This window comes from Quercus suber, unplaced genomic scaffold, assembly GCF_002906115.3.
Source record: "Quercus suber isolate HL8 unplaced genomic scaffold, Cork oak 2.0 scaffold_81, whole genome shotgun sequence".
NCBI classification, from domain to species: Eukaryota; Viridiplantae; Streptophyta; class Magnoliopsida; order Fagales; family Fagaceae; genus Quercus; species Quercus suber.
Genome location: NW_027069546.1, coordinates 1,697,262 through 1,716,477, shown reverse-complemented (window position 1 = coordinate 1,716,477; position 19,216 = coordinate 1,697,262). Strand labels below are relative to the sequence as shown.

The following is a 19,216-nucleotide window of genomic DNA, read 5'->3' as shown; positions in this document are numbered from 1 at the left end:
CTTGGAGTATAGTAAAATGGTGCTCCCCCCTCTCACATTCATGGTGGACCCCACCATAAATTTAATGAGTGGACCCTAGCATAAATGCGAGATAAGAGAGTAATATTCACCATGCTCTAAGAGTACCTAAGAATTACTCCTATAACACAGCAAGAGAAACAGTCGTTATCTTAGTAGACAATCTTCCAATGTGTAGCCCATTGGTAAGATTGAATATTATCTTCAATTTGGAGAATCATTATATAGCTCTCAAAATATGAGAGAGACAAAGACAAAGATAGAGATAGAGACAGAGACAGAGACAGAGACAGAGAGAGAAGTTTTGTAAGAGAAAGAGAAAATAGAGTGGTGGGACTATTGAGGTTAGACTGTACATTTCCTTTTTATTTTTATTTTTTAGAGTGATTTTATATCTCTGTTAACCGTACATCTCCATTTGTTTACATAGAAGGGCCTACAAACCATTGTTTGTAAAGAAATTGAAGAGTGTGTGTAGTTTGAAGGGAAGCTTGTATGGAGGAAGAGAGCATCTAAATGAGTTAGGATCTTAGCTTTCAAGTTTTATGTACACATGGGGGAGGAGAAAGAGAGTTTGTAGGTGGGTTAGGGTATGTGCTTTCTTCTACACATGTGAAATGATCATGCTTAGGTCATAATATGTAATGGAATAAGTGAGCTTGGACTTTTCATAAGATTTGGTTTAATTTTTAACAACAACCCATCTTTTTCTTTTTTTTGAGAATGAAACTTGTGTAATTTTATTAAGGTAAAAGAACTACATCTGAATGTAAAAACGAAACAATATGTGATGGGACATCTTCTATCCAAACTTGAAAATTTGGTATGCGTATTGCATGTTTCACCAGATTATGAGCTACACTATTTCCGTTTCTCTTAATGTGAGAATATGATAAACTTACAAAATTATTTGCAACCAACTTGACATCCTCTACCAATAAACCCAGTAGGGACAGATTATGTTCTTCTGCCTTCAGAGCTTTAATGAGACCAAGTGAATCCCCTTCAAGTATGACTTTTTGGAAGCCCAGGTTGTATGCAAACTGTACTGCCTTGAGTGCTGCCAGTGCTTCTATCTCCTCTGCCTTGTAAGCTTGGTTTAATTTTTCTGCATAAGAGGCCATAACAGCTCCATCATGGTTCCATATTACAGCTCCAACACCTGATGAGTTTGAATGACAGAACACAGCACCGTCGAAATTAATCTTGACAAAACCATCTTGCGGAGGTCTCCACCTTGTTCCTCCGATGCCACTGCTCCCAATCTACAATTCTGTAGTCCGTGTGGTCACCTGGTATTGCGTAAACATGGTTCTTGCTTGTTCTGCCACCTGCTGAAGCGGACTGGACTGAAGGTTCAAACGGGCTTTATTCCGCTAACTCCAAATACTCCAAGCAGTAAATGCAAACAGCTCCAGGGGCATTCCTCTTTCAACCATCCATGACAGCAACTCCTTCACTCCTGAGAAACCAACGTCATGCCTGAAACTCCATGGTACCTGATTCACCCACACCACATCCAATTCCGGACATGACCACAAAGCATGCTCTGCATCTTCCACATCCAACTTACATCTTTCACAAATTGGGTCAGCAACTACCTTCCTCCTCATCAGAGCTTGTTTGGTTGGCAATACATTTCGACACGCTCGCCAATAAAATTTTTTATCTTCGTGGGACTTGCATCTTCCATATCGCTTTCCAAACCTTCTTATCACAGATTGGTGGGCTTGTGGATGAGCTAGCAACTCTAATTCCTCTTTAAGGAATCTATAACCAGACCTACACGTGTAGTGGCCGGAGGTGGAAAAAGGCCAATAAAGGGTGTCTTCCGCTACACTTCGACTAAGGGGATTTTCTTAATCATCTCTGCATCCTCAACCCCAAATAAACCATCTACCAACTCCTCATTCCAACTTCTTGTGACCGGATCAATAAGTGAATCCACGGTGTGATTCTCAAAACTTTCTATAGGACAATTTGGCAGCCATGGAGGGTGTTTTCTTGGCAGCCATCGTTGCTGCCAAATGTTAATCTTTTCTCCACTTCCAATCCTCCATATTGCTCCCCTTTGAATAATGTCTCTCCCTTAAAGGATACTCTTCCATGCATAAGACCCCATCCTTGAATCGATAGCCTCCATAAGTGAAGAATTTGGAAAGAAACGTGCTTTAAAAACTTTATAGAGGAGTGAACATACTATGTAAGGTCTCGAAAGCCACCAAAATGTTGTCTGAAATTAATCTATCCTTAGTGAAGGCAGATTGGTGTTCTATGATAATGGAAGGGAGTAATTTTTTAAGGCGGTTTGCAAGGACCTTGGAATATATTTTGTAAAGCACATTACATAGGCTAATGGGGCGAAATTGGTGAGCATATTCAGGAGAGTTTGTTTTTGGGACAAGTGTAATAAAAGTATGATTTAGGGGAGTTGGTATGGTACCTGAGTTTAACCAAGACAAAATGGAGGAAGTGACATCATGATTTACCGTGCTCCAAAAATGTTGATAAAAGAGCGGCGACATACCATCCGGTCCAGGTGCTTTGAGGGGTGCCATTTGTTGCAAGGCAGTGGCTACTTCACATGCTTCAAACTCACGGCATAGACTTGCATTCATCTCCTCATCTATCATTGTAGGCACACAATCTAACATGTTTGTGGAAACATTACCCTCCGTTGAGGCAAAGAGAGTTTTGTAATAGTTGACCATAACTTCACCCATCTCCTCTTAACTAGTTCTCCACACCCCTTCCTCATCTCTAATTCCTTCCATTGAATTTTTCCTTAATCTCTTTGAGGCACAACTATGGAAATATTTAGTATTTTTGTCACCTTCATTTGCCCATAGAACTCTCGATCGTTGAGCCCACATTGTTGCTTCCCTTTCCTGCATCACCTCTATCTCTTTTTTAATCTGTCTTACTCGTATATTGTTTCCACTAACCATGGCTACCCTCTCCTCTCTAGCTAAGGCTTTTTTTAAACGATTCATCTCCATCCTTACATTACCAAAAACATTTTTTTCCCAATTACCCAACTCTTTCCCACACTTCTCCACCTTACTCAAAATATTACCCTCATTCCCAACACCACTCCTATTATCCCAAGCCGCACAAACCACCTCCTCACAACCCGGGTTTGATAGCCACATTTGTTCGAAACGAAAAAGTTTTTTCCGAATAGGTGGAATCAAACCCGAAAGAGAGATGAGGATTGGAACATGATCAGATGATGTGCAATTTAAATGGTACACTTTCAAATTGAATTTCCGTTTTCAAAGTGCTTGCTCCAAGTGTATTTTGGACCTTCAAATCCCATGTCCATAAAACCACATTCATCAATCACCTCCCTAAACTGCTGCATCTGATTATAGGGCCTCCTTGAACCCCCTAGTTTCTCATCTTGTCTGATAATTTCATTAAAATCCCCATAACAAAGCCACAGCTTCTCTGGCTGCGAGTTTAAAGCCCTAAGCTTATCCCATGCTTCATGTCTCCTAGCTGTATCGGGTTCCCCATAAAAACCAGTTAATCTCCATTCATTCTCCGAATTTTTATCGATCACTGCATCAATATAGTATTTATCTGAATCTTCCACTGTTAAGTTTATCGAATCTTTCCAATACAAAACTAATCCACCACTCCTTCCCACTCTTGGAACGACCCATCTATGATCAAAACCAATACTTCTTTAAGTAACCTCTACCCTTGCATCGTTTGTAAGTGTTTCGGCTAAAAACACTACAGCGGGATCTTTTGCCCGTATGATTTCGACGAGCTCTCTCCCTGTCCGCAGGTTCCCAAGCCCACGACAGTTCCATGCTAAACAACTCATTGCTCCTGGCAGGGCTGACCCTCAGCTCCCGCCACTGCACAAGGTGTGTTGTCTTCACTGCAATCCATCTGAAACCTTTTTGCTGACAAACCAAAGTTCTCCACTGCTGAATCTGCTTCTCTCTTTTTTCCATGGAGTTGAAAATTCTTTGCCGTTTTGTCCTTGTGCTGGTGTCTATCTCTGCGAGTCCAGGTAGGGATTGCACGGCTTGCTGGTTTTTTTTGCGCCCTATCCTCAGTAGTAGCACGTGATTTGTTTGGTTGTGGTTTACCACTTAACTTGTCACGTGCTTTAGGGTTTTTGGGAGCTGTCAAACCTGATCCCACTATTTTAGCCGCCCCAAATAATTGAGCCAGGCAAATCTCGTCATTACTAGCTTCCAAAGGAGTTTCAGTTTCACTAGGAAACTTTATTTCCTTAGTTATTGTCCCGTTAGGATTCCTATTGTCAACCGTATCTTCCCTAATAACTCCCTCACCATCATTACGATTTAAAGAGGAATTATGCCTGACATTAATGCTCTCTTCATTGCTGTCCGTTACTTCATTTGACAGCTCCGGTGTTCTTCCTCCTCCAGAAACTGGGTTCCAGCCTGAATCTCCACCTTCCGATACTCCTGAACTCACTTTCTTTTTTGCAGCATAGAAACCAGGAACCACAATTGAGCTTTTCCTTGCAACAACGAATGGTGGAGCTCTCAAGTATGGTCCAAACTCACGTTGCTCTGGAGTAAGTGTGCCCTCACTGTCAATCCATAACTCACAATCTCTGTCATCGTGTGTAAGTCGTCCGCACCAGTAGCATAGGTTTGGCAACCTCTCATACTTAAAGGAGACCCACACCTGCTTTCCACCTTCCCTAATAGATATCAATCTTCCACGGCACAAAGGCATAGAAAGATCAATTGAAGCCCGAATACGAATGAAGTGACCACCATAAAAAACCGTTGGGTCAGACGGTGCAAAAACCTCCCCCAATACACGACCAATTTTCTTCGCCGCTTCAATTGTCATATATTTAATTGGGAGTCCATGAATCTGAACCCATAGCTTAGTTTTCTCAAACTTTATATCTTGCAACGGTGACACATTCTCATATTTACTCATTTCCACCAGGTGTTTGTCAAAACTCCATGGTTCTCCATCTAAAATTCTTTCGACATCTTCCTTCTTCTCAAAAGTGAAAAGAACTTTGTGGTCTCCGAAACTCTGCATCTTGAAACCGTCTCTGGCTCTCCACAGTGGAGTAAAAGTCTTAGCAATAACATCTATGCCAATGGCTCGCTTAGTCAGAAACTTTGCAGCAATGGAGAAAGTCTCACAGCTATCTCCATCAAGTAAATAGCAACCCGGTCCCTCTTTATCTGAAAGAGTAAGCCGATTCCATGATTGAGCCAGATCATCCATCCTCAGACCCACTCAGAACTGTTTCCCAAACCCCCGAAAAGAACCCAACAAACCTAAGAATAACAGTGTTATTCCTAGGAACCTAATGCACCTTCGTTGAAGGGACACACTAATTCTACTGTGTAAAGAAGTCAGAGATGAATCCCACTTCTAGGTACAGAGAAACTTTTCTACCTCTCTACCATAGTTGGTTAACAACCCATCTTTTAGATAATAATAAAAAGAAGTTAATGTGATTTTTTGGGTAACAGTAAAAACAACTTAATGAGAAGAGGTTAAAAAGGCTAAATACAATATTAAAGTGGCACATGGTAGGAGCTCATGCATTCCCACATGAGATCTTTGCTTTTATATATATATACTAATCGCAGACCTGTGCGTTGTGCAGGATAATTTTTTTTAGGGTGATCTCATTAAATATATTATTATTATTATTATTAACAATTGATTTTTCATTATCTTTTAAATCAATAAAAACCTTACTTATACCCTTTTTTTAAGGACAAAACTTATATATAGTACCTTAAGTATTATTCCTTAGGTTCTCTTTTTTAAATTTAGTGATGTGGCTCATGAAAAAATAGCCACATGACCAAATTTTAAAAGGGGAATCTAAAAAACAGCATTTAAGTACTGTACCTAAGTTTTTTTTTTAACATTTACATATACTTTTTTTTAATGCGAATCTTTACATATACTTTAAGTAAACTTTATTTATTCCAATTTTTTAGATGTGTAAAATCATAGACTACTACTTCATAATGATAGTAGCTAATTAGTTTTACCATTTTTTTCATGATCTCATTCATAATGTTTCTTAGTATTAGCATATATTCACTGGTTGATGATTTGCATAACAGAGGCATTAAATGAGATGTAGCAATATTCGTTAGATTTTTAAAAGCATTGATGTATGAAGATTATATATATATATATATAAAGGTTTAAATGAAATGTAAAAAAAGGGATTTTAAAATTTCCTAACTTTATTTCTTATTTATATGATTACTGGAGAACATCTCCCTTTTAGTTATGAATGGAAATATGGTTTCCATGATTAGAGTTTAATTAGATTTAAGTTTAAATGTAGTAATATGATTGTATTTCATTGTTGATTATTGATTTAATTTTTTAAGTGAATGTAACAATTGATTTTGTTGCACTGTAAAATTTTTAATGTTCTTCGTATGGTCATATCTATTTAATTTTTTTACTTCTCCTTATAGTCTCTTTGTTTTCCAATTAACAGTTACTAATTGATGTTTGATTTTTTTTTTCTTTATCTACTCTTTATTACTTTGTATTGTTTTTTTTTTTCTTTACCGTAAACCTCTCTCTTGCTATCTACTCTTTATTACTAATTGACGTTTGATTTTTTTTTTTCTTTATCTACTCTTTTTTTCTTTATTTATTGAATTTAGGCTAAATATTAAATATTTAATTTTTTTAAAATAAAAGGAGTGGAAATATAAATAATTTAATGATATGGAAGATGTGGCTAAATTTAAATGGTGAATAAAATAAGATGAGAAGAAAAAAAAAAGTAAAAATAGAAGATATAACAATAAACACCTATCCAAATCATGTTATATAATAAACTATTATTTATTCTTATATACTATCTTTAATTCTTTATAATGCTATAGGATAACATTTAACAATCAAAAAGAACAAAAACAAAAACAAAACTAAATCGCATCAACCCAAAGCAAAGTTTTAAAGAACACCAAAATTAATCAAACTAAAACAAAGATGCAAGAAAAATTAAAAAATCCACCAAAAAATTGAGTGAGAATTAAAGACAGTGAAATGACATTTTTTTTTTTTTTTTTGGAGAGAGAAAATTATATATAGCATGGAAGAGAGAATGAAAAATTTATACTATGATGATGAGAATAAAAAGAAACAAATTTAATGATAAGGAAGATTTGACTGAATTTAAATGTTAAATAATAGGATCAAGATCTTCTAGAGTTTCTAAGGTAGCCTATCATATAAAGTTCTTTACATACTCACATTTATTTTAAAATAAAAGACTAAGTATGCATTTGGATAACACCCAAAATCATTGCTATAGGAAGTATGATATCAATAGTTTCTTTGACGCTAGGGAGGTGGGTCTGCCAAAACTTTCCTAGGCTGTAGAATGTTTGTCCCTTTTTGAAGGTGTTGATGTCCCTTTGCGCAACAAGCTTGCGTCTAGGTTCTCTTGTCTTTGTTTTTTTTTTTTTTTTTGAGAAAGAGTCGCTCTCACAGACGGCTCCTTACGTCTTGTCTATTCATGGAAGAACTCACAAAGCAGTGGAACGGGCTTTCTCTCACACAACAGGAGGGACCGAAGTTTCAGTTGAGCAATGAGTTAGCTACTGCAGAATACCTTATTGCTGCAAAATTCTTAACAAAGCGAGCCCTTAATATTGAAGCAATTGCAGCAACTTTCAAACCACTATGGCGCTCTAGACTTGAGGTACTTTTGGACCAGAAAAAAGTATCTTTGGAATTTCTAGTTGTCCCTGACCTACCTCAATTGCCTCCTTTCTTCCTAAGAAGGCCTTCATGCCGTAGCAATAAGTGGTCACACAAAGTGCAGCGAGATGATGCTCTAGTGGGTCCAGTTCTTCCTCTTCCTATTTTACTTACACTTCATGAGTATCGTAATGGCCACTCAGAATTGGATGAAGAAGCAGGTGTATTTTCATTAGAGAGGGAAATTAGCCTGCAATGTGATGAAACCAAGCAGGTGGCCCATGAAATGGCCTTGTCAGATTCTAGTTGTGAGCTTCATGGTGACCAAGCTGTCTCCCTTGCTGATGAAAGAGAAGATATGTGGGGCAGTTTTCAAAAACCAAAACCTTTTTGTTTATACCATCCAGTTGCATTTAAGTGCTCTACCATGGATCACGTACAGGACAATGTCTTTAAGGATGAGAAATTTGATAACCTGATTTTTAAAGTGCTTGAGAAGAAGCATTTTCCTAATGGCTTGGTGGAAACCGTTGGACCAGAACTGTTTGATGATCTCTGCCCTGCTGATTTGAGATTTGATACTTCTGCCAAGAACTTCGGGCCAAATGAATTAAAGATATACAAAGTTTTGAAGAAGAAATGGTCTAAATGGCAAGACGGATTTAATTTATATCAGCAATTTTGCACAGAGTCTAAATTCCAAAACCAATCGGCATGACAGTTAGATTTTCTCCCCAAATTTTGTAAACATTCCCCTCTCGGAAGATGATTTTAGTGATATGATGGCAGCTCTGAAATTTTTTTCATTGTTATGATTCTGTTAGTTCCTACCTTTTTATGTAAAAATATGCCAGGCCATGTCAGTTGGTGTACACGACATCTTAAATTGCCTAAATTTGCATATAATTGGTAATCTGTTCATCATTTTGTTGCATATAATTGGTAAGAACTTTTTTCTTTCTTCCTTTGCTTATCCGTGATCTTTATATTATTATCATTTTTTTTTTGGCTGTCAACTTATGCTAGTTTTTGTGGTTATTGTCTTTGTTGGGCATTCATTAATGTAATAATGTTTGTCGTCCATCCAGTGGTTGCTGCTGAGTTTGTGTCTGTTGAAATTTTCAAAATTTCTGCAATTTAAAGCCTGTATCTCCTATTTAAGGTTTTCAAACTAACTGAATTCTTTTATGTGTCTTTATTTCCAATAAAGAAGCGCACACAAGGTAAAGAAAATGTAGAATATGCTGCTGGTGATGCAGAGGGGTTTAGATATGCTTATCGAACTCATTTCTCTGATTCATTCCATAAAATATTCTCCGAGGTAGTTTTCTTAACCTTAAATGTAATACAGTCTATTGTCAATTTGTCATGGATAAATTTAAAAGTCATTTGATACCTTACAGATCTTTGAAGAAGAGGCCGATCCATTTGTATCTGATATCCAGGTGAACTCNACCCACATTGCAGTTTCAAGTCAAGGTACTCCTTAAAAAGTCATTTTTCTGGTTCTAATTTCTGTTTTGTTTTGTAATTACTAAAACCAATATTTGCACAATTGCACAATTGTTCTCATCCTTATAATTTTCTGCTTGGTAATTTTATCATTTATATATGCATTTAGTAGAATCTTGTTGTAGGATTATTAGATGGTTATTAATATCATCTTCATTCTCCTAAATGGATGGCAAATGATTAGCATAAGAAAATTTTTTTGGGACAGTTAGTTTTCTTGTCATGAACGAAGAGCTTTTAGTTTTGATAACATGTTTTACTTGTTGGTTATGGACATTCGTGTCGAACATCATGAAGTTATTTTGTTGTGCTTTGTGTATGAAGGGGTTTTTTATGACCAGGCAAGAGGATGTAAATCTAGAAATGTTGGTAAATACCAGACAGAGTAAATGAACTATCATTATAAATATGGCATGCTTAATTTGAAACAGATGATTAGTAAATTTAGGAAAAAAAAAATTATCTTTATTTATTTATTTAGCTTCAGTTGATGGCTTTTTAATAAAGGATGTGAAGCTTGTTCTGGAGTGGGTGAGATGATGTCAAGGTAAGCGAAAAGATGGTATTTGATTTAGAAGTAAATAAGAGAAAACTTACAAGGAACCCTATAGGCAATACATAAATTGGGGAAGAGTAAATTCACATGTTTTGCAGTATCATTGAGTAAGATTGTGTTGCTTGAAGTGGATATTTTGATTTCAATGAGAAGATTTGAAAAAGAATAAATGGGATTAGTGGTAAAAGATAGGAGAACAAATATTTGTCACTACATGGAATCAAAAGCTGCCAAATTTTTCAAAAATAGTTTTCTTTATATATACACACTCTAGCCCTTTTGCACGTTACTTTTTATGCCATTTGTAGTTCTTATTGTTGTGGCTTATATCAGCTGGTCTCCATGTGACCTGTGAATGTCTTGTTTTATTTTATGTCATTCCTGAATTTATAGTTCTTTACAATTTTCCTTTCAGGATCTTGTCACAGAAGTCCAATGTGCTTTGTATTTAACTCTGTTAGAATTCACTGGTAATGTAGAAGATGAGAGTAACTTGGAGAGTCTTACAAAGCAGCAGTTTGAAGCACTGCAGAAGGCATTTAAGATACCTCATAAGGCCTCGAAAGCTCGTTTGATGGTATCAAAAAAGCTTCTTACTTTATTTAGGGCGGGTAAACTTGGTCCATTCATCCTTGATAATGTCCTTGATGCAAATACTGTGTCTTAAGTTGTTAGTCACTTATTTTCTTTTTTTGGTGTAACATTACGATTGTATATGCTAGTCTTTTTTTTTTTCCTCCTTTTTCTCTCCTACTTTCTTGTGTTGATGTCTCAAATTTACTCAAGTTGTATTACAAAGCTAACGGATGCTTGCACGTGTTGGTGAGTTCTTGTCACATACTTAATGAAAAATGTGCCTTCCAATGCTAATGATGCTCCATTTTGGACGCACTAGATGATAACAATCTTTTGTTTTTTGATGGGATTGTAGCAATCTTTGCGATTTTTATTCCAACACTGATTACAAATTGCAGAGAGAGAGAGAGAGAGAGAGAGAGAGATATTAAAATGGATGGCTCTAAAAATTCCATTAGACGTTCTGTTTGGTTGGGTGTAAGAGGGAGAGGATGGAAAATGTAGGAAAATGAGAGGTTTTTTTTTGTTTGATGTGGTGGTAAAGACAAAAGAGGAGGAAAAGTAGGGGAGAAAACGTTTAAATAAATGGAATTTACAATTTTGTCTATTTTTTACAATCTTTTCTTTCATCTTTTGATGTAATAAGAGTATAACATTAGAGTTTTATTTGAGCATGGTCACTAATTATTCTAGTGAGTAGCAAGTAATTGATGCGAGAAAAATTCAAAGCTGAATCTAATTCAGAAAAAGATTAAAATTCAAGAGAGGAGAACAAAATTCATTGGTTCCTTTGCATGTATAATGTAGAGCAAAGTTGATCAACATGAGATATCATTGAAAAAGATTGGAGGCATTATTCAACAAGACTGTTTGGAAATAATTGGTGAATTCATTCATATTGAGGCACTATTTTTCTTAAATTTTAAGCATAGTTTAGTTGTTAACAAATGCAGTGTTCGTTTTGGTTCTCAAATTTGGAATAATGTTGTTCGTTTTTAAGTTTTGTGCCTTCTTTTATTTTAAGTGACACTCTTTTTTTTTTTTTTTTTTTTTGGGGATTGCGTTACTTGCTTTCACATATTTATTTAAAAAGGGTTGTGATTAAGTTACACCTCTAAATATTAACCATATGATCTTAATATTGACCAAATTATTATTATTTTAATTGGACACTGGTAGTTAAATTCTAGTTCTTAGAAGTTCGATCCCAAATTTTAATGGGATATTAGAGAATTCCATTATATAATTGGTCGTTTCATGATATCCCTCAAACTATTTTCCAATAATTTTTGTGGGATTGCATTTATGTTCTTCAATTTTGATATGGACAATATTAGAGTGAATTCCAACAATATAAAATTCAATAATTAACATGATAGTGGTGGAGATTAAAGTAATTCTTGTTGAGAAATCGGAGTTTTCTGACTCTTTGGCATAAGAAGGATTTGAAAAATGACACTCATTATTCCCAAACATCATAACTAGTAGCCTATAATCATTGGTGTGTCATTTTTCTCCAAACGTATTCTTAATATATTATTTATAATTTTGGTTTCAGTTAGAAGGAGCTTTTGATGGAAATGAAAATTTATAATTCCAAATACTAATGCCACCCCGTTCAATGCAATTACAGTCCATATTTTCTAATTAATTAAGCATGTTAATATACACTGTGCTTATTGATTATGAAAAAGAATCATAAAACATGAATATAATAATGTATGCTTGCACATACCAATCCATGGATCTCTCAACTTTATGCATAAGAATGTACTCACACCAATCTATGGATCTCTCAAATTTACACATAAGAATGTACTCAAGGGAGTATACACATCACTTCTTTATTTATTTATATCTCTTACATGGAATTACAATGACATATATGTTTATTTATTTACATCATTTAGTGCTATATTATTTAATTACATCACTTGAAAGCAAATTAATAACAGAAGTATTTATTTATTTACATCTTCTAATCCAGATTGCAATGAAGGAATGCTTACGAATTATGGAAGGAATTTGTGACTTTGAATTGAGCAATGTTCAGATTCTATTGGATGTGACCTATGTCGAACTCCTGAAATGTAATTTTTAATTATATAGTATATAAGAAACTTATCGTGAGAATAATACTATGAAAAAGATAATATAATAGAAAATTAAATAAATTAAAATTTAATATATTCATTAAAGATTATGGGTGCCAATGCCTTGCTGGCCAAACTTTGAAACACAATGTTCCATAAACAAGATTTAATCCTTCATAAATTGTTTTCAAAAAAAAAAAAAATTTCCTTCATAAATTAAATAGACCAATGTTTCTTCTTCTATTTTTCTCTTTTCATTTGTTTTTATATTTTTGTGAGGAAAGGGTGTGGGAAAAATAAAGATTTAAAAGCCACTTGAGTTTTGGAATTTATTTTCAATTTTCATCCAAAAATATTTCTTGTTTTAATTTACTGTAAAACTATTTGTACAAAAAGGGTTTTTGTTATTTATTTAACGAAATTAAATATAACCAGCATCAAGATTAGTCAATTAGATCAGTACCATTGATAAGCATAAAACTAAAATAAAAAACCATAATAATAATTAAATAGTACAAGAAAAAAGATAGATGGAAAAGAATAACCACGGTAAGAATAGATAAATACTTATACTAACACAAGAAAGAAGAACAAGAAGACTGATCTACCCTTACCTCTTCGTCTAATGATGACGATAACCTTCAACTATCCTCGTCGAGATCAATCAGTGGTACATGAGCAATCTTGTGCAAATCTTCTGCTTTGCATTTTCTACTCAAATCAAGACAACCTTCAATCTGCAATTGGCTTAGTGCAATGAGAGCTTCCATCCCCTCCGGGAGAGATGACAACTTAGGGCATTTGCCAATCGCAAGTCTGTGAAGTGATTTCAGACGTGGCAGCCACTCTGGCAAAGCCTTCAAATTTTCACATTCTTGAATCCATAGTAGCTGTAAAGTGTTTGCAGATCCTTGGAGCCATTGGGGCAAAACTTCCAACCTAGGTAAACCCCCAATTATCAATTTCTGGAGGCTCAACTTGAGATCTTGATTGTCTTCTCCCTCCATCTCCATCAAACTAAGCTCTTTACAATTTATAATTGCCAAGGTCTCTAGGGCAGTTAGGTGTTTGATACTGAGTGACAAAGTGGTCAAACTTGGACATTCTACAACAAACAATGTTCGAAGATTGGTGAGGCACCCCTTCGTCCCTTCAAATAGACATTTTAGATTCTCACAGTAACTTATAGACAAAAATCGAAGAGAATCCAAGCAACCTATTGCCTTCTTCGACAAGTAGGTATGCTTTATTGTAACAACCAAAAACCTGAGGCTGATTATGTCCCTTATACCTTTGGGCAACCGTTCAAGATTGCTGCAACCACCAAGCACTAAAGTTTGCAAACTGTGTAACTTGCAAATGGAATCTGGAAGTTGCTTGATTCTGCAATTTTCTGTTAGGTCGAGATATCTCAAATGTTTCAAACTTCCGATAGAATTTGGCAACACCTCAAAGGATGATTTGCTCAAATCAAGCACCCGCAAGTACTTAAATCTTGAGATACATGCTTTAAGGATGGACAGGGGTTGCTCTATTTTGAAAATAATAGTCTGAACTTTGCTCAACCTCTTTAATTGGGTTGTAACTTCTTGCCCACTTTCCAAAATTGACAGATGACAAAATTTTGCAGCAAGGGTGGATGTCTTGGTCACTACCGAACACTCACCTTTGGCAATTGAGATTGCAAGATCATGGACAATATCGTGCATTTTAAAGGTATAAACGGGCAGAAATTCCCCTTGATCAACATCTTGAAAAAAGGATCTTGACAGCAACTCCTTGATATACAAGTCACCAACATCTTCCAACTCTTGACTTTCATTGGCAGAGGATTGAAGAATTCCATGTGCCATCCAAAATTGAATCAATTGAAGATTATTGAAGTCATAATCCTTTGGAAAAAGGGAACAAAAGGCAAAGCACTGCTTCAAGTGAAATGGCAATTGAGTATAACTGAGCTTCAATGCAGGTAAGATGTCACCCTCCTTTTGTTCTAAATTCCATATCTCGTTATCCCTCACAAATTTCCACTCTCGTTCATCAACTTTCGAATAAAGTAGGCTGGCTAAAGTCTTTACTGCCAATGGAACTCCTTTACATTTTTCAATAATTTCTTTTCCAATTCTTAAGAGGTTTGGATATTGTTTTTCTTCTCCTTCCTTAAATGCCAATTTTACAAACAAAGACAAACAAAGCTCTGGGGATAAAACATCTAATTTGTATGTGGGAACAGTACCCATAATAGTAGCAACCTTGCTATTCCGTGTTGTCACTATAATTTTACTTCCATTGCAACCACCAAGTAATAAATTTTCCAATTCAATCCACTTATTACGATCTTCATTCCAAACATCATCCAAGACAAGTAGAAATTTCTTGTCTTTTAAAAGTTCCCTTAATCTTTCTTGCAATGTATCCAAACCCATTTTCTCATCAAATGCCACCTTCGCAGATTTAAGCATTTCTATTATCAACCTTGTAATATCAAAATCCTTAGACACACACACCCACATTCTCAATTCAAAATGGCTCCCTACCCGTTCATCATTGTATGCCAACTTGGCAAGTGTGGTCTTCCCCAAACCTCCAATACCAACTATAGGAATTACATTGACATTTCTTCTATCATCTGGTTTCATCAAAATACGTATGATCTTTTCTTTGTCATCATCCCTACCGATGACATTAGAAGGATGAACAAAGGAGTGGGTCATTTCTCTCCTGTGTATTATTATCTTCCTATCTTCAAGTCCTTGGGCAAGGTTGAATTTATCCTTATCAGCTGCAATATCATCTACCCTCTCCCTAATACCCTTGATTTTATGTGCAATTTCAAAACGAAATACAAGTGGATTAGAGCCAGAAAAGAAATAACGCACCTTTTTGCTAGTGCTCCAATATCTCTTCATCACTTCCTTCTGCAGGACTCGATACTGAAATTCATCCAGCACATTCTCGACATCATTAAGAGCATCTTTGAGCTCCCCTAGCCAAGTCCTCAGCATCCCATCACTTTCTTGCTTCTCCTCAGCTTGACAGAGTACAGCTTTAATGGATGAGACTGTGCGCTCAAGCCTTTTCAGATCACTTTGGACGCCCCATGCTGAGCTGATCTCTTGGAAAGTACGGGATCCAAGCTGCTCTAGGACCTTCCCTGCGACACCATAGACAATTTCAGCCATGTTCTCGTGTTCGTGGTGGGGGAATGGTAAGGAAGGTGATTGTGAAGTAAATCAATGCGTTTTAAACTTAGCAGTTGTTTTTATCACAGAAATTCCGAGAGGGCAGATATAATTGCAACTAAGTGATGGAAAAATTGTACGTAGGTGGACTTATTGCACCAAGGATCATGACTTGGCACATGATTCTTTCTTAGGCCATTGGCAAAGCATGGAATAGGAATGACTTAATCCTGGAGACTAAGTATATCCTTTAATTTTATTGGGGTAAGATATTTTTTCTTTAGGTGCAAGTAAATTAACACTTCAATACATGCTCTAGTTGACAATAGATAAACTGTATTTATGAAATGTAATTTAGATAGTTTAGTGGAATCTCATTATCTGTCTGATAGCAAAAGGAGGGGCTGGAAGCCATGACATACTATACAAAGAATGATTCCTTTCTTACCAATATTGGCACTGAAATTTCATATGCTCTTGGTTAATTACATGGAATTTTAAAAATGAAATATGAACTATTCTATAACAGTTGATTGTTAAATGAAAGTGAATGGAAATCCAGGAATGGCTGGTGCAGGGGGCATTCTTTGAGTCGATAAAGGATGTTGGCTAATGAGATTCTCTCTAAATTTGGGTATCACTAGTAGTATAGTTGCAGAACTCTGCATTACAATTGACTTGGAATCGAGATTACAACAGAACCCAATTAGTCCTTCACTTTGTAAATGAGTGTCATTTTATCAAAATCTATCAGCAAATGATGCAATTTAAACATTCTTTTTTTTATATAAACAATTTTATTGAAAATATTCTTGAGATGCATCATTTAATAGATTTATTGTTTAAAGTAAATCAATGCCTTTAAAGTCTTAGTAGCTGTTTTTATCACCAGAAATCCTATATCTTGGGATTCTGAATTAGACAGCCCTTGGGACCTTATATGTTTCTATGGCAATATGATCCACAGAGTTCGGATATAATTGCAAATAAGTGATGGCAAAATTGTACGTAGGTGGATTTATTGCACCAAAGATCATAACTTGGCTTGGCACATGATTCGTTTTTAGGCCATTGGCAAAGCATGGAACAGGAATGACTTAAGCATTGAGACAAAGTATATATCTTTTAATTTTGTTTGGGTGAAATCGTTTTCCTTGAAGACTTGAAGTGTAAGTAAATTAACTAGTCGATGCATACTTTAGTCGATAAGAGATTTGGTGGAATCTCATTATTTTTCTGAAAGCAAAAAGATGGTCTAGATAGAAAGCCGTGACATACTATGCAAAGAATGATGCCTTTCTTACAAATGTTGGCACCGAAATTGCCAAATGGTTTAATAAATGGAATTTTAAAAATGAAATATGAACCATTCAAGAAGAGTTGACTGTAAAATGGAAGTGTAAAAGGAAATCCAGGAATGGCCTGTGCAGGGGTCGTTCTTTGAGTTGATAAAGGATGTTGGCTAATGATATTCTGTATTAAACTGAATATCTGTATCATTGGATCTGGAACTATGGATTACAATTGGCTTGGAATTTGGATTAGAATCGGATTCCTAGCAAGCAGTTCAATGGATTACATCAGAAAACAATTCATATCCTCCACTTCTAACAAATTTAATCAATGATTGCAGGTATCTATTTACACAAACAAGGACCTCAGTTGAGCACGTGTTTTTATAGGGACAAATAGATGTGCAGACAGACTAACAGAGGGAGCAACCAAATGCAGAGGGAAATACTTTATGACACATATCCCACATTTTTTATTACTTCTTTCTTTTGGGACCATATAAGGATGATGCAAATGCATACCGTATACCCCTAACTTTTTGTGTCTATATTTGTTGGTTGTAACATAACACTTCGATTGTACTTTGCTAAGTTAATATAGTCCACTCCGTTTGCATGCCAAAAAAAAAAAAAAATTGTGTCCACTATTGAACCATTTATATCAAACACTAAGTGCTTTGCAAACTACAAGTATTGGCTTACTTCCAGTAATTTTTCAATTGGACATTTCGTTAGTTTCTCCTTGAGATAAAATGATGTGGTATTGGGTTTTAATTTACACCAAAGGTTTAGTTAGTAGGTAATCTGGCAATTTCTCATTAAAATAAAAAGAGATATCTAGTTAAAAAAACTATTGAAAATAAGTCAAATCTACAACTTCTTAACCCTTTTAGTTAGATGTGGACCACTTTAAAAATAAAGTGAAAAAATTAAAAATTAAAAAAAAAAAAGTTAGTAGAGCTCAAGATGTAATTTAGTTTAGGATCAAAATTATGAGTCATTCTTCCATTTGGAAGCCTTGGACAATTGCCTAAATGATTAATACTAGAGTTTGCCTTGACGGTAGAAGGTAACTTAGATAAGTATATAAAGAGATGAAAACCACACAAACTCAAATAAGTATCACACGTCTCACATCAATATCAATCAATCTATATCTATATCTATATATATCTAAAAGTTGAAGCGTAGCATTTATTGTTGTTATGCTCCAGTTGAGCCACGTTAGCGTCCACATCATTACCCTATTTCTTTATAATTTTTTATATTTCTTTTTAATATTTACTCATTTTTTAAATATTTACATTTTCTCATTCTCATACCTTTTCATATCCCCACTACCTTCTACTTTAATATCACTCTTCATCTTTCCCTTATTTTGTCTCTTCTTATTCATACTATTTTACTATAAATTTGTTATTCTCTCTTCCATTCTTTGCATAGTTTTCCGTCACGAAAACAAAGGTTCTCTCTCTCTCTCTCTCTCTCTCTCTCTCTCTCTCTCTCTCTCTCTCGGTTTATTTTTTGTTTTTATTTTTATTTTTCTTGCGTCTCTACTTTAGGTTGATAAATTTTTGTATTCTTTAGAACTCTACTTTTGGTTGATGTTGTTAGGTCACAATCTGAATGACCCCTTGTGATTAACCCTAATTAATTAATTAATTAGCCAAGTTATTAATTAATCAGTTTAACATGCAAATTCGTGGAAGCACAAACAAATCACCAAATACTAATTATGCAGCAGAAAAATAAATGACACGGTGATTTGTTTATGAATGGAGAAAATCCTAACGGCAAAAACCCCACCGGGTGATTTTCAGGTCACCACTCCCGAAACTTCACTATTATCAAATCAAGCGGTTACAGGAAAGGAATCCCAAGTACCTTACCAACCTACAGTTGAACCCTTACCCTAATACCCAATTGGACTTGATCTGTAGTGACAGTCTCCACCTTTGATGCACGGCTCCCAAGTACGTAACTAACCAATGCGCGGATCCAAGTACGCGACTTCAGAACACCAACTTGAGAAAGAATGGTTGGCTGCAAAGTTCTTCAGTTCATCCAAGTGATGAATAGCAGAAAGATGCTTGGTCACAAAACCCTATGGTGCAAACACACAGCAACTTCTTGATGGAAGATGAACTAGGTCAAGAACCTTGTCTGTTGAGCACAATTTGCATAAACAGAGATTGCTCAATGATAATACAACTTGTGTCTACCAAAACGGCTCTTAAAATAATCCTTTTATATGTTTAGGGTTAGAAGAAAAGAAAGCCC

The 19,216-nt window shown here is 35.4% G+C and overlaps 2 protein-coding genes and 1 long non-coding RNA gene across 3 annotated transcripts; 1 reads left to right on the top strand and 2 right to left on the bottom strand.

Moving 5' to 3' along the window:
- Positions 1–761: 761 nt before the first annotated feature.
- LOC112015657 (uncharacterized) lies at positions 762–2,741 on the bottom strand. Its single transcript, XM_065773861.1, has 3 exons — positions 2,546–2,741; positions 1,518–1,573; positions 762–1,283 (listed from the first exon to the last, which is right to left on the bottom strand). Exons 1-3 carry the CDS (start codon positions 2,739–2,741, stop codon positions 762–764), a joined length of 774 nt encoding a protein of 257 aa, XP_065629933.1.
- A 10,362-nt stretch (positions 2,742–13,103) lies between these two features.
- LOC112003736 (disease resistance protein RGA2-like) lies at positions 13,104–14,315 on the bottom strand. Its single transcript, XM_024035946.2, has one exon. It carries the CDS (start codon positions 14,313–14,315, stop codon positions 13,104–13,106), a length of 1,212 nt encoding a protein of 403 aa, XP_023891714.2.
- A 9-nt stretch (positions 14,316–14,324) lies between these two features.
- LOC136067661 (uncharacterized) lies at positions 14,325–17,546 on the top strand. The gene is made up of 3 exons (XR_010629090.1): positions 14,325–14,431; positions 15,387–15,908; positions 17,278–17,546. It is a non-coding gene; the product is annotated as an uncharacterized LOC136067661 (long non-coding RNA).
- Positions 17,547–19,216: the final 1,670 nt, after the last annotated feature.

What these genes read in the sequence shown, in the direction of transcription:
- LOC112015657 (XM_065773861.1), bottom strand. Translation starts at nt 2,741, where the DNA reads ATGGGTGAAGTTATGGTCAACTATTACAAAACTCTCTTTGCCTCAACG. An exon ending in CAAAGCACCTGGACCGGATG is followed by an intron (nt 1,574 to 2,545) that starts GTATGTCGCCGC and finishes TGGATGTGGAAG; the next exon opens with ATGCAGAGCATGCTTTGTGG. An exon ending in ATGTGGTGTGGGTGAATCAG is followed by an intron (nt 1,284 to 1,517) that starts GTACCATGGAGT and finishes ACAGAATTGTAG; the next exon opens with ATTGGGAGCAGTGGCATCGG.
- LOC112003736 (XM_024035946.2), bottom strand. Translation starts at nt 14,315, where the DNA reads ATGGCACATGGAATTCTTCAATCCTCTGCCAATGAAAGTCAAGAGTTG.